The 15,010-nt window shown below is 37.4% G+C and overlaps 2 protein-coding genes across 11 annotated transcripts in view; one reads left to right on the plus strand and one right to left on the minus strand.

Moving 5' to 3' along the window:
- Window positions 1–413: 413 nt before the first annotated feature.
- LOC116261230 (uncharacterized) lies at window positions 414–8,182 on the minus strand. Of its 10 annotated transcripts, none has more exons than XM_031639895.2 (12): window positions 8,046–8,157; window positions 7,465–7,921; window positions 6,879–6,948; window positions 5,781–5,844; window positions 3,765–3,889; window positions 3,564–3,651; window positions 3,265–3,444; window positions 2,306–2,479; window positions 2,049–2,222; window positions 1,738–1,892; window positions 1,406–1,532; window positions 414–796 (listed from the first exon to the last, which is right to left on the minus strand). In XM_031639895.2, exons 5-12 carry the CDS (start codon window positions 3,842–3,844, stop codon window positions 785–787), a joined length of 990 nt encoding a protein of 329 aa, XP_031495755.1. In that variant the 5' UTR covers window positions 3,845–3,889; window positions 5,781–5,844; window positions 6,879–6,948; window positions 7,465–7,921; window positions 8,046–8,157; the 3' UTR covers window positions 414–784. The 10 variants fall into 10 exon arrangements, with proteins under 10 accessions (XP_031495755.1, XP_031495754.1, XP_031495752.1 ...); XM_031639894.2 differs by having other exon boundaries at window positions 5,781–5,848; XM_031639892.2 differs by lacking the exon at window positions 7,465–7,921 and having other exon boundaries at window positions 8,046–8,182.
- A 2,962-nt stretch (window positions 8,183–11,144) lies between these two features.
- LOC116260357 (protein SABRE) overlaps window positions 11,145–15,010 on the plus strand; it is a 29,996-nt gene continuing 26,130 nt past the window's right edge. The window contains exons 1-2 of the mRNA XM_031638646.2: window positions 11,145–11,499; window positions 14,842–14,953. Of these exons, the coding sequence (XP_031494506.1) occupies window positions 11,429–11,499; window positions 14,842–14,953 (183 nt within the window). The 5' untranslated portion in view covers window positions 11,145–11,428. The remainder of the gene's footprint in view (window positions 11,500–14,841; window positions 14,954–15,010) is intronic.

A 15,010-nucleotide genomic window follows, 5' to 3' on the forward strand; every position in this document is an offset into this window, starting at 1 on the left:
CTTTCCAGAGCAACCCCCTTTAAACTCTCCTACGGTAGTAAAGGAGTGAACGGAAAAGGCGTCCATTTTACAGTCTTTTAAATATCCTTCAACTTAAAAGTCTTTTATAAGGATGTGTTCTTGAAGGTGTGCTTGAATGTTGGAATCAAGTTCCTTGGCGACCATACACTCCACATTCATTTGAGAAGGCCTTCCATCCTGACCATACACTACACACTCAAACGGTGGAGGGCTACTTCGTTTGTTTCTGTTCGACTCACCCTCTGGAAGCCAGAAAGGAGAAGAGCAAAACGACTGAGCTTTCCCACCGCTATTCAAATACTCCAGAAATCAACCCAGCTCACTACATGTGGAGGGGCAGGTCAATCTTTCCACGGCTGGAAATTAGAACATGGAGGGAAAACAAACAGATATGTAAACTTATTAATAGATATACAGCAACAAGCTCTATCTTAAAGTCAAAACTGTCGGACAATATCTTGCGATAATAGGTCTTACGAACAAAAGAGAACAATTTTACTCGTTTTCGTTTAAATCAGCATCGTCAAACAAGTAGAACAATAGATATTAGTAACTCGTATATCATGACAGCCGGTCAGCAGATACTCCACAGCACTGCAAATGTTTCACCACTTGGCCAATCTGTTCCAGAGATGCGGCCATTTTTCACTGGTAGTAAAGCTCCAGCCTTTAATCAGTTGTAGCAGATTCAAAAATGTCCACAGCTATTAGCTCCTCTCTAACAGTCGAGATTCTGATACTGGACCTTGGAGGAGATGCCATTTCACCGCATCCTCTACATTGACAAAACATTTATCACCAAAAGCCACCGTAAGGATATATTTTAAATAACGAACAAAGAAACAGCTGTACCACGAAACATGACAAAGTGATGAGCAAAAGCGCCATCATGTGTGTAGGTGATATTATGCTGAATGCTGGTGGATGCAATAAACCTGAACAAGTCAAGTACTCTGGTACTCTCATATCTAAATTTCAGTTTAATTTCAACGGTTTTATACAGCTAGACATGACTTTCACAAATCAAGCATCCTCTCTAGACAAGCAGCCATAAATGCTACCGACATCATAACTATTTTTGCACGAACAGGTGCAAATTTTTTAAAGTTGGAACTAGTTATCAAAGATGAAGTTAAACCAACCTTTATATAGAATGGAAAATACCAAGCTATAGGAAAAGAAACAGAAATCAAAAGGATCAATGAGAAACAAATAACAAAACGACCAGAAGATGTATGTGTCATAGTCACGGCACAAATGGGCATCATTTAATTGGAAACTAATATTAAAATGTGACCGGTACAGGCTTTTTATGCTTAAATTTTGGATCAAATTAGAGAATTAAAGTCATGCAGGTCTCTACAATTAAATCATCAAATTATACCTTGCGTTTCCCAAAATTTTTCTTGCCTTTCACATCAGCACCGCCTTTCTTCTTCTTGCTCTCCTTTGCTTCAGCAGGTAATAAACCAGAAACCTCATGATAGAAATCATCTACCAATCCAAGCAGCCTAAGAGAAGAAAATGGCAATTAGCCATCAATGAAAAATTTTAGTGCTAGAGGCAAAACAGCCAAACGCACTATGAATATTAAACCACCCACAAAATAGATTTTACAGCTATATATAGCTTGTTGCAGCCTTAACAAGGGGCACAATAACAGATTACCTAGAAGCCTAGAAAGAATATTTAAGTACAGACTATATGACTTTGTACCCATTTCTAGCACGTTTCAGTTGCTTTATCTTCTTTTTTTCCTCCTTAGAATATGGAACACGTACAAAATTTTCCTCCTCCATGTGTGCACGCTCTTCCAACTTTGCCTTTTCTCTGATGAAATCTCTACTTTCATGCCAACCGCTTGTCCTCACCTGTCAGTATGATTGTAAAGGAAATTGCTTAATCAGTGAAACGTTACAGCTAGAGAAAAGCAGCATTAGCAAGAGTATGAAACCCAGGACCCCTGGAATAACTAGAAGCGATGAAGCATTCAATTATCCAAAAGAAAGATAGTCATGAAAATTTACTTCTTCTGGCTTTCCTTCCAACTCGTTCATCATTTCCTTCAAGAAGGAACTATGTGATGCTTGCCTCACTGCTTCTTTCTCCTTTCTCAACTCTGTCCTCTTATGTTTTGAGCTGTGCCCCTCATCCATGCTAGTAGGAGCAATCATAGGCGGACGGTACAGGCCCTTCCCATCCTAAATTTCCATGATGTAAAAGGTCAAGGGATTACAGTGAAAATGTGAAGCACAAAGATAAACAAAGGATAAACTCAAATTACCTGGGCAGCCTGATCAATCTTACTGACAATCATATCTGGGTTAGGCTTGTATTGCAATGGATTATCTTTATCCTCACTCTCCTTCACATCAGGGGCCACCATTCTAGATCCACTATTAGCAGCTCTCATCAACTTCTCTACTTGATATTGAAGTTTCTTGTCGATAGGACGAACCTGAAACCATTAGCTGAGAATTTGTAAAACAGCCAGAGTCCAGGAAACAGAAATAAGTTGTATCTGACATTCATGATTTCTTATGTTCAGAACCATATATAGAAATACATTCACAGGCCCAAACTGAAGAGTACAGCCTAATTGCTTAAAAATTCAGTATCTTTACTGGCAGTATTTCATGCAGATAGTAGAAATCTCTTAAAAAAAACCTTAGAATTTGCAATAAATTCAAAGAAGTTCAAACTTCAAACAACAAGAATCTCTAAGGTTGCGAATTGCATACAAGAGTTCCTTACTTCTACCTGGCTAAGGAGTAAGGAGAAACTAGAAAGTTGTTGGTCCTCCCTTAAGAACATCAAATCAAAATTTATGAAAAGGTGGGCACTGAAACACAAAACTCCTTCAGCATGTTTAGACTTTAATCATACGTTAGATGGACAGTCATAAATTAGAGCACTATATGGTGTCAGCTCTCTAGATAGGTCACAGGAAACTTAGACATTGGGGTCGGAGGAACAGGCCCTGGAGTCCTATTTGTTGGCCGGGCAATTAAGTCTTCCAACCTGGGGCAGTTTACCCATGTAAAATAAATAATAATAATTCAGGTATCAATCTTATCTACACTCATAAACGTGAAAAGGTGACTTTTGCTATATGTAAATAAAAATATTCACATGTGTAAAGATATGCCTTGCAAATGTGTACTTGAAAATGAGCTGAATGTAAAATAGCTTTCACTTATCCATTAGAAACTTAAGCTAAAAAGAAGAGAATCTGAATCTTACCTTCTCCAAGAACAGTCTGGATTCCACAAGGCTACGGACAACAGGGTGATCAGAAACTGAGAGACCCTTTGCCTTGAGAAGTGAATAATAAATGATTGATTGGCAGTAACTGAGGAGCAGCAAATACTTCACATCGAGGTAACTTATACCTTCTCTAGTTGGGAAAATATTCTCCTTAACCTAAAACAAATTGCATTCACGTATCCACACAAACAAATAAATTCAATCAAATCAACCAACGACATTTTAATCAATCTACTTTTTCTTATTTAATTTCCAGAATGAGCAAAAAAACTGACCTTTTCCATGAGTGCTTGCACTTTGCTCCTAACCGTATCCAATCCTTCCTTCATTTCTTTTAGTAAACCCACCAATTGTGGGCCATCTCTGTGAGAGAGCCATTTAGCATCAGAACAGAGCCAAATGCAATCACATGCCTAAGTTAATAGGCATATCATGACTTCATGCAGGAATCAAATTTGAAAAGATTATCCAACTACCTCTTTATGATTTCCTCATGGGTAGTGCCCAGTTTGAAGATATTTGCTACCCCCTGTGAAGAGGTGGTTGCTTCCTCCATGATCTTCAATTATCTCTTCTGTGACCGCTTTGGTTATGTTAATTCCTGAATGACTCAATTATCAAAATTGGAAGTCAGACACAAGTGGTTCAATACCCTAAAAAGACCAATCTGGACTAGGCAGTCTGACTTGATCTAGGTCGATTGACTATAAATAAATAACACACGGTTATATGGAACTAAATACATAACCATATATATAATTACACAGAGAGAGAGAGAGAGAAGGACTTCATACATTTATATTTATAGGTCACACATAAGTTGGCTGAAAAGCAGCTATGGTTACTAATTGACTAGTCTGGCCAGGAGTGGACACAGGGGGGCTGGCAGGGGCCATGGCCCCTCTCAGTTTTTAATAAAAAAGTTACATGTAAAGTGCAAAAATTTTGGTTTAATAACCTATATAAAAATTTTGAAAAATAATATTTCAGTCCCTGTTAAAATTTTGAAACTATACTTCGGCCCCTACAACAAAAAATTCCTAGCTCTGCCCCTGAGTCTGACCAACTAGTTGCTGGCTTGAAACACAGGTCATATGATAACTGAGACAACTGATAGTCAGGACAACTAGTGTATGGCACAAGGCTGAGCCCAACATGTATCTCCTTACAAAGTGAACAGCCTTTCTGCAACATCTAAGCAAGATGATTAACTCTTCCGGTGACAGTTGACAATGTGGTATAATGACCATTGTTACCATATATGTGCATCGATGAAGACATCATTTTCATTATTTTCACACCTGAAAAGGCTGACAGTTTAGCATCATAACCATGGATAGATGAACATTAATGAGAACGTGGTTCTAATAATCTCACACCTGAACTAAATATTTTTTTTCTTAATCTGCATCTGAAGCTGATAAATGAATTCTTGTTTAAAAATGTTCACAAATGTCCACCAAGCATGTCCAACTGCTCATGTTCTCTTTGCTGCATTGCAACATAGTTACACTATCAACTACCTCTTGACTACAAGCCCCCAACGGTGTACCAGATAAAATCCGCACGCAGTAGTGATCAATGAGGTATCACAGCTCGATAAAGAATAGTTGTCTCAAGATGATTAGAACCAAGCACCTAGTGCAAGTTAACATACTGGACTTGGCATTTACTTTGACATTGTAGGGGAAAAGTAAAGAGAAGACACTTCTTTTAGGAGGCTTCACTTCTCATTTTCCATAGAATAGCTATCACTTTTATATAGGCTCAGTCTCTCATGTAACCATTTGGAAATGGTTTCAATCGTCAAATATCATAATCGTTTCTGGAGGTTTAACAAAAGAAACAAAAAGTTTTTCAATTGAGTTGTATCAAGGAACCCTGTAATGGAAAAATCTCTATTGAAAGGACATCCCTTGATACAGCCCCAACTCTCAAGCAAGGGTAGCCCCTTCTAACAAAGTTTAGTTCAGAAAAAATGCCACTTTACCGGAGTTTGAACCATGAAAACTAATTTAATCTATACGTACTAATTTTGGTACCACGACATGATTAAGGTGTTAATCTAACCAAAATTTTTTTACAAGATAATATAAAGTGCTGAATCAAACTTCAAGTTATATCTAGAATCAAATTTAGATTGATAATTCTGCAGCAAGAAAAACCCAACTAACTATTGAAGATTAAGGCAAAAAATATTTGCCTGTAGATCAACCTAATAATTTAAACAGCAAATCAAAAAACCAGTGGCCATCTAGACCAAGAAAAATCACAAGAACTCTTACCACACAGAACCAATCACAGTCACCTTCACCCTTGCTCTAGGGAGTGAGGAGAAAGCAGTAAATACCTCACATAATTCAAAATCTAATGGCTACTATGATAAAATTTCAATTTAAAACTAAAAATATGAGCTGGAAAAAAAAAAGTGTAACGGCTACTTTCAACATGATATGCAAGGCATACTCAATAAAGATGAATCTAATTCCTACCTATTACGCTGGAAACTCGAAGTCTTAAATATAAACTGATGCTTAGCTGCCTTCCCTGGAAATTCTATCTTGCTCAGCCCAAAAAGAGAAATACACAAGTAGTGAGTCCTACTGATTCAGTGAGCATACACTCAAGATCATGTCAATTGAACGCAAACACATGATGTTAAGTTATTAACAGTTAATAGGTAACAGCACATCAATAGACATTCGAGCTTATCTCTTAGAGTTATTATGTAAGCTCAAAACTTAATTGTTTGTTATTGAACTCGCTTAAAACTACAATTCACTGCCATTGGATTCTAGCTTTCTCATATCAATCTTTTCCTTAAAGGTCACTCTATCACCTCAAGAGAGACTCGCTCTCCACTTGAGGTTCCACTCTTGAAGGACTCGCTCCTTCGTGGAATTTTATGACTAGTGAGCATCTCCCTTTTTTTCGGCTCTCCAAAAGTAATAAGGCAGGAGAGTTAAGAGGACTCCTCCTCGCCCCTTGCAGGCCATGCCTCTTGGGGGCTATCAGTGGTCACTGCCCTTAGGCAGCCCTTGCAGCCAGTCACGATAGAGATCTGCTAAAAAATTTTATTAACATTCTGATAATTTGTCTTCTCATTATAATTGCTAGCCTTCAAATATATCAGTTTCTATTAACAAATTCTCGACTCAATTCACAAATAACTGATTTCTTAACAAGCCAATCTCTACAATATGACATAGTCCATTGTTTTTAACCGTAGTTCTAGCCCAGCTTGTAAACTGAATTTAATTCCTTCGTCAAACAGCTCAATCACACATGATACAATAAGATAATCATAAAAGATGATTTAAAGAACTTCAAATAGCTATGACATCTAAATTTAAATCTGTATAGCATATAACGCAACAAATCATGGTTCAGCAATAGGCCCATCATGCTCCATCTACTATATTTATCTATTTCATGGTCCGTACATTAAACAATTAAATAGCTCATAAACAAACATTAGAATTCAGCTGTGCTAACAAACTTCTGCATGTTTGAACATAAGCATCAATGCTTCAACAGACTAAACATCAAAAATATATGCTTGAAAGAAATTATACTAAAAATTTGCTCACCAAAGAATAAAACACAATTCAATACGCTCTCCAAGCATGTCCTTGGGTGCGGTTTCGCGATCCAGCCCACCTAGTGACAATTAAGTAACATACTTAGTTATTAACCTTAATTAGAGGTCCTAACCCATTCACCTTCTACGTCCACCAGCCTCACCAACAATGGACCCTTCAACTATGCTGCCAAGCCTTCCCAAATACACCCCTTTTATTCCAGCCCATACAAGGCTATTAAAGCCCCTTCTAATTTTGAAATTAACTCTAATTAAGACCCAAAAATGGACTCTACAGCTTCAGCCCCAAGTGAACAATACAGAACTGAAATTTCTCTCTTTTCCCAACATTCTGTGCTTAAAATTACATCCTTAAACATCGACACCCAAATTCAGAGAAACAGCCCTCAGATACTCAACCGCATATCCCATTCATCCCTTTTTGGACAAAAAATACCATTTCTATCAAAAAATTCATGCTAGGACTGATAACAACCAGATTCTCTATCATAAATTAACAAGGCAGAGATTCAAGCTTCTAATCAAGAAAGGAGTTTTAGAAAAATGAAGAAGGCAATGGAAATCGGATGACTTACCTCCGCTACCGCCCCTCTTCCCCTCTATCTCTCAATCCCTCGTCCACTCTCATCCTCCCTTGTCTCTTCTCTCTCTTTCTCTCTTCACCTCTCCCGCGATTTCTCTCCCGTTCTCTCCCTGTCTCCCTCGATCGCTCTCTCTGCTTTCCTTTAAAATAAAGAAGAGGCGAGAAAGGGGCGGTAGGTTTCGATATTTAAAATTTTCCTAAACAGCCCTTCTGAAAAACTTAGGGGCGTAACAGTCACTCTAAAGTGGGTGTTGGAAGGCCAAAACGCAACCGAGACACACACAGCCCCCACATACACGTATCCACCTTTTCTCTCCACAGAAAATTCCCCCTTTTCCCTCCCGCTGACAAGAACAATCACACCCTTCTCTCCAGTAAAACCCAAAGGCCGGTGGCTTGGATATGGCAATGACAGAACAATATGTTTGGATGTGGCAGAGAAGAACCCCCTACGGGCGGTAAAAGGAACAAGAAGACTGTCAACTAGTGACCAATAGGCGGACAGGATGAAGAAGATGACGAAAAACAAAAAGAATGCAGGATGAGGCATAATGAGAGGTTAATGGCGCGTACCTGCGCTTCGCTAATGGCGGGAAGCAGTGGAGGTACTAGCGGCGGAGTGGGTTTCCCTCTCCCTCGCAAAGCAGCGGTTTCGTTCTCAACACATTCACTCGGTCGTTTCGCTCGCAAAATACAAACGTTCTGTCTTATCCCCGGTAATGTAGTGGCGTGTTTGATGGAGGGGAAAGTAGAATTCGGGAGCGCGGATAGCTTCCACCCGTCAAACATAAGACCCTGGTGCCAGCTCGACTAGTAATACGTTCAATTTCAAAATATATCAAAAACCGCAAAATCAGTGTTGAATTTCACTAAGATATTAAATTCAATAAAATTTTTGTTGAATGGATAAGCTGAGATTATGCATGTTCTTATTGGATTAAAGGCAAACTCTTGCTGTTTAATAGCCAAAGCATGCAATTACGATGTCACAAATAGAACACCTCTCTATACAAAATTTTCACGTTATATATATCATTATTGAGTGTCCATATGTACAGATTCAGTTATGAATATAACATATTTAAAATCAATATAAAAAGAACAAAAAGTTGGTTCTATTCCCAAAATTAAGAACCCAACCATGTCGATTTAAGAGATGCATGGATACCATATAATGATTTTGGATATTGACATGGGATCCAAATGAACCGGCATCGTTAAATATCCAAATCCAATTTGTCAATAAAGCACGTGATTTTAGTAAATAACATCTCTGGAATTTGAATAAAATTTGCTTGAAAAAAAAAACATTAAGTTAGACACCGGGTTTCTCCTATGGTAACCAACCAATGGGATTGGATAATGGATATGCATGAAATCCTGACCTCTCTCTCTCTCTCTATCTCGAACTAAATACCATGATAAGCAAACAGAGAACATTGGAGGAGAGATGGTGTTTACTACAGTACACTTGAGTGCACATGAACATCTCTCTTACAAAATAAATGCTATGATAAGCAAATAGATTAGACAATCTAAAACATCAAAAATCAAAAGTTTGTTAAACCAATGACTAATCAAGATCAGACGGTACTTGTCGATCACAAACAAATAAAATATGTATATCTATATGAAAATATACACATAAATGTATATATTTGTGCAAAAAGTTACACATTACAGGTCAAGAACTGGTCAGTTGAATAAAACCTAAGCTAATTAATTGACTATATAAACTAAACCGATTTAACTGGAATCAATTGGGTCATTCATTCTATTCATATCAAATGATGAAGATTAAGTTGGAAGGTGAAAGCCAAGTTGTTTTTTCAATAAATCAAAATACGTGGGGTTAGTGTTCTTATTATTGTTCTTTCATTTTTCTTTATGTTTCTCCCCTCCTTTGAGGGATGCTTCAGTCTCGTAGGGGGCATTTGATTCACTTGGGACCAGTGAGATTATATAACCATTAGTGTTGTTGTTTAAGAATGGGAATTGCATTATCAAACAAATAGTTTTGATCATGGAATTATAGGCTCATTCCATAATCAAAATTATATTATTGTAATCCCATATTAGGAGGTGGAATTATGATTTCAGAGTTATAATGACATTGATTCGTTTGCAGTTCTCCTGGGGACGTCCTTTTTCTTTTGCCTTCTTCGTTGCAGTCGCGTCAATTACGCTAATGGAGGCCATGATTTAAGCTAAAACGCCTTTGTTTATCCATTTAAGTAATTGGACATATGAAAATGAGATCCACCAATATCACGTTCGAGCTTATTAAATACACCATTAAACAACTCAGTTATAGTGACCTGTTAGATCCAAGTTCAACCACTAATCAAATTCAAACTGGCGGATCCAGATCTGAATTCAGAACTCAAGCCAACAGACGACGTGCTAAAACGCTCACCTAGCTGCTGTCAGCTGCTTCAATTCTGATACAGTAACTCGTTTGCCTTGAGACTCTGGATCCAAACAAGGTTGAAACATGTTCAACCCATTTGCATTTTATTGAACAATATTTTAGCTCCCCACTTCCTTGCACGTGAAGCACACAACCATATGAGTGGTGCGAATGTAAGAATATGCTATTGGAATCCATAAGCATCACTTAATGAGATTAAAACCCGTTTCGCTTATTCCAATTGATGTTTGGATTTGGATCTGATTCGAATATAATGGCATACAACTATCATCCTTGACAGCTGAAAAATAGTTGTATGGAGTGGACCGACGAGAACAAGAGGTTCCTATCAAATCAGCTTCATTTGGAGTTGTTTGGTTGTTGTCACAACGTTCCGAGATAAAATGCCTATAACAACAACTGAAGAGTGCTTCCTAAAACACATAATTGGCCTTTGATGCTATTTGCTTGATCACACAGTAAAATGTAATACATTTTCTCGAATCAGAAGTTTTGCAAGACAAAAAAAAAAAAACACCAACTAGATGTTATTTAGTAAGCATTCGATAATGTGTTAATAAATCGATTAAGGGGTTAGCATAAATAGTGTAATTATTACTGTAGAAAACGAGGATTTGCCCACGGAAATTGGTTTTGGAAGTTGATCAAATCACGGTTTATTTTCTTCTATGAAATATATGAGTCAAAGTATGATTCTAAATCCAACTAAGTCTAATTGAGGAAAGGTTGACTCGAGCCAGAATCTAAAATATTTAATTGATTCATATGCAACAGAAGACATCATACAAACATTCAACTAGGGGTGAAGTTAGAAAATTTTCAACTCAAATTAAAGTTTCTAAATATTGACAATCATCAAAATATAATTTTTCTAAAATTTGATATACAACAAGTGAAAATTTACATGTAATTATTTTTTTTAAGTGGGGTTAAAGCCCCTGCGGGCCCCTCATTGACTAGCTAATGAGTTATTGACCGACATTATGTTTTTTTTCCATGAAATGTACATAGGTGAGTGATGCAATGCTTGAAATGCAAGTCTAGTGTTCACACAAGTATAGGAAGGTTGTGAGGAAATAAAATTATACATGCCACGTATCGGAAATTCACTACGTAAGAGGCTTCTTTTGGATATTACAGTGAAGCACAGGCCCTTGAACAGACTTTTAGAATCCCCCATGAAAATATCAAAAATTAGGAAAGACTGGTAACGTATTTATGAATCTCTCGATCCCTCTCGCTCCGATTCATTCGCACAGAGAGAAGACCGAGCGCCTTTCTGTTCGTCTTCTCCGCATTCTCTGCCATCTCTCTTCCTCTCCCTCTCTCTGGGGCCTCGGATCTCGGGGGTTAGGGCAAGCCCCGACCGGAAGCGCACCGATCTCGCGCCGGGGAGGGGGGGATCTAGGGTTTCACTCTCGATATGAGGAGATGCGCGGGGTTTCTTGGCCAGTTCCAGGAGGAATTCCGGATGGACTGATTGCAGGACGCTGCAGTTCGAGGATATTTGGACTTGACGGGCGTGATGGGTTCGTCGCCAGTGAAATATCTCTTTTTTCTCTTACTTGTCTCTGCCGCAGGCTGGATCGTCTACGTGTGAGTGTTTTCAGCTGTTTCGCGCTTTCATTATCAGTTTTTATTAGGGAAACTGGACGTCCACAACGTTATTTTTGTTAAGAAAGATGTTAGCTTTGCTAGCTGTTTGTTGAATTAGGCTTCGATTGATCCATGTTGGAATTTGACTATGTCGGTATTCGGATCATTGGGGCTTTAGAGCGATAGTTTGGAGGTGACATGCGAGGAGCTAGGCCTTTTCTATTGAGGAGTATTTCGTTGTTCGTTAGTTGAGCTTGTGATTTTCTTTTTTCTGAACCATGCTTGCAAATGCTTTGCAATGTAGTAGCAAGGATTAGTTGAGCATTGGAAACGCCACCAGAATGGAATTATTTTGGTTCTTTTGCTTTTTCTCATGTTCAGTTCTATTTAGTGGCAGTCTAAAACGTGAATTGGCCAAATAAGCACGGAAGAGGACAGCATAAAGCAGGGCCAACAAGAGAGTCATATCTTCTACCACATAAAAATGAATGGTAGACTTATTCAGAGCTGAGTTTCAACCCAAGGCTGCCGGTGGGAGGCACCTCCAAGACCGACTGCGCCTGGTCAAGGTTGACTAGAGCAGTAGATCGGTTAAAACCAGTCTCTCCATTGTTTTGAATAGGTCATCGAGTTGGCTCGGGCAGAGCTCGACCTGAAAAAGGCTGCCCTAGATTGGTCAAGAATACCTGCTAGACTGCTAGTGCATGTTCTGAGGCTTGGCTTATACACCACCTTTCTCAAGCAGAATGCCTAATTGTTACCAGCAGACCTGATATTGGTAGTTTGGATATTTCTTCCGAAACAATCATCTTATCCTCTTGTTTTCACCTGGCTTCTTTGCTATATGTTCCAGCCACTGCACTGGCCATCTTATCCCTTACGTTGGCCATCCTCTTTCATGAATTAAATAATCTTAGTAGCAACCAATGGGATACTCGTACTCAGTGTTCCCTTGAATCTGCTGTTGTCGAATCATGAATCATGGTTCTCTCTCTCTCTCTATATATATATATATATATATTTATATATATACACACACACATACAAGTTTGATGTTCAGACATATGCTATATGCTCTTTTCGTTCTTTGTTTATATTGTATCTTCTTTATGAATCTAATCTTATAGATATAATCTTTTAATTGTTTTAAAATTTTAATCATAAGTATGTATTAAAACTGACTAAATTTTCATGTTCAGAGATATCCATCTGTGTGTCTTGGATATATCCATTCTTTTGTGTACATAAATAATACATACACACACACACATACATACAGATATATTATGTACACAAAAGAATGGATATATCCAAGATCACTTATCGCGATGGCTAAAATCTGACCACGTAAAATGCATACGTAACATTGTTTAAACTTAACCTCAACATGCTAATGTTTATGACTATATTTTAGTATCAGACATGCTGTGGTTTAAGTTGATTTAAATCTTAATTTAAATTTACTACCAATTTGTTGGTGTTATAAGAGCCACTAATTTTCCTGATGGCTCAGAAAAGACATCTAAACCTGAAAAAAGACTGACATAATATATATATTTCCTGCCAAATTACTCTTAAGATCAAATCTACAAGGATCGATTGCACAAAAGAACACTCTAAGCATGCAAGTTAAGTGGTCTATTTGGTATTTGATATAGGATACCCATCTGAATGTTAATGCTCATTTTCTTAAACCAAAACATATATATATATATATATATATATATATATATATATATATATATCTGTATATATATATATATATATATATATATATATATATATCTGTATATATATATACAGATATATATGTTTCGGTTTCAGAAAATGAGCATTAAGCCATTAACATCCATTAAGGACTACTTTTGAATGTATTGTAATAGCACTGCACATGAAGTTGCAGGATTTAAGAAACCAAGGTTGCCTATGGAGCCACACTATTTGCTTCAGTAACATCTGCAGCATGAGATGGAGAAAAACTTAGAAAACAAGAGGGATGGAAAAAAGGCAAGATGATGAGAGTCATTGTTGTAGTTTTATCTTATCTTTCTCCAGCTATGTACAAATTGCACCTTTATATGATACTGAAAGTTTCAATTCCTGGAAATGACAAGGATAGTCCTCATGGTCATAAAATACCAAAGCAAGATGATATTCAGTCACGAGGCTGTGCTAGTGAGCTCTAATCAACAATATGCAGTGGGCTGAGAAGTGGATATGTGGAGTCAGTTATTACTTATTAGTATTGTGCTATGGTCTTGGAAGCTTGTTGTTGCTTCTTTAAGGCAGCTCCCTTCATTGTGCAGATTTCTATAATGCGTGCAAGCAAAGAGTACTGATGAGCAGCATGCTTTTTAATTGTACTAGGTAGAAATTGGACTTTTCAGTGAAGACCAAGAATCAGTTTTACTAGGAATCAGCCTTTGGGGAGAAATTTTTGAATCTCCAATGATTTCTTTTTGCTGTTTTTATTATGAAAGTGGGAGATTGCTGAAGCTATAGAGGGCCCCAGGGACATTTTGTTTTTGTGGGCTGGTGAGGCTGGAGATAACAAATGCTTATCCCATCAGTTGATTATTTGTCTTCTATGTACTTTGTAATTTATTTGATGCATATATGTTTGAGTTTATAAGTTTATAGGAGTAAGTTGGGCTTGCAGTTGAATGATTCTTCTATCTGAGCCAAATAAGTCCTAGTGAAGTTGAGGGATGCAGTCAAAGTTTTTCTTTTCGGTTTATATTTAATTCTTAGTTTGCATATTCTAATAGGTGGATGCATCTTTCTTCACTTTTGCTTTGGTCATTTAAGTGTAGTTTTTATTTTGAAAGGAGAATATGAGTATTTTTTCCAACATGAATGCACTAAAAAAGAATATAAATTATAAAGTAATTTCATGTGAGTGCAGTTATTTGGTGCTATCTCCAGAAGTCATATAGAAGGCGTATATATTTCTCCTGTATTGTTTGGGGGGTTTCTGTTAAGAAATTGGGGCTTTAGGCTTTTTTTGTGGATATGCTGCAATGCTGAGCATTCATGCTTTAATCAAGTTATCAGCAAGTTTCTATTTTATTTGAATGTCTCCTTTTTCAAGTTCTGCAGTTTTATATTACAGAATCTTTGTCTTCTTTTGTACAATCCTTTTTTACCTTTTGGATGGAATAAACTAGTATCCTTCTTGTTTCTGCATCTAAGCAAATTTTTCTGGTCCCACTAATGATGTAAGTTTGCTTTCGAGACAATGAATTCCATATATTGCCAGGCATGTCCTGCATATGGTCATTGAGGTACCTTTTTGTTGTTTTAACTCTGAACTTATTTGCTCTGAATTTCATGGCTATCTAGATTTGCGGCAAGGTTGTTGGCTTGGTTGTTGAGCCGGGCACTTGGAGCTTCTGTTGGATTTCGTGTTGCAGGATGCAACTCCTTAAGAGAAGTGGTGGTGAAATTTAAAAAGGTTTTTGATTTTTATCCTATTAATCTTTGAGAACCATGGACTTTGTAGCATTATCTA

The sequence above is a fragment of the Nymphaea colorata genome, chromosome 9 (genome assembly GCF_008831285.2).
Source record: "Nymphaea colorata isolate Beijing-Zhang1983 chromosome 9, ASM883128v2, whole genome shotgun sequence".
Classification (NCBI taxonomy): Eukaryota; Viridiplantae; Streptophyta; class Magnoliopsida; order Nymphaeales; family Nymphaeaceae; genus Nymphaea; species Nymphaea colorata.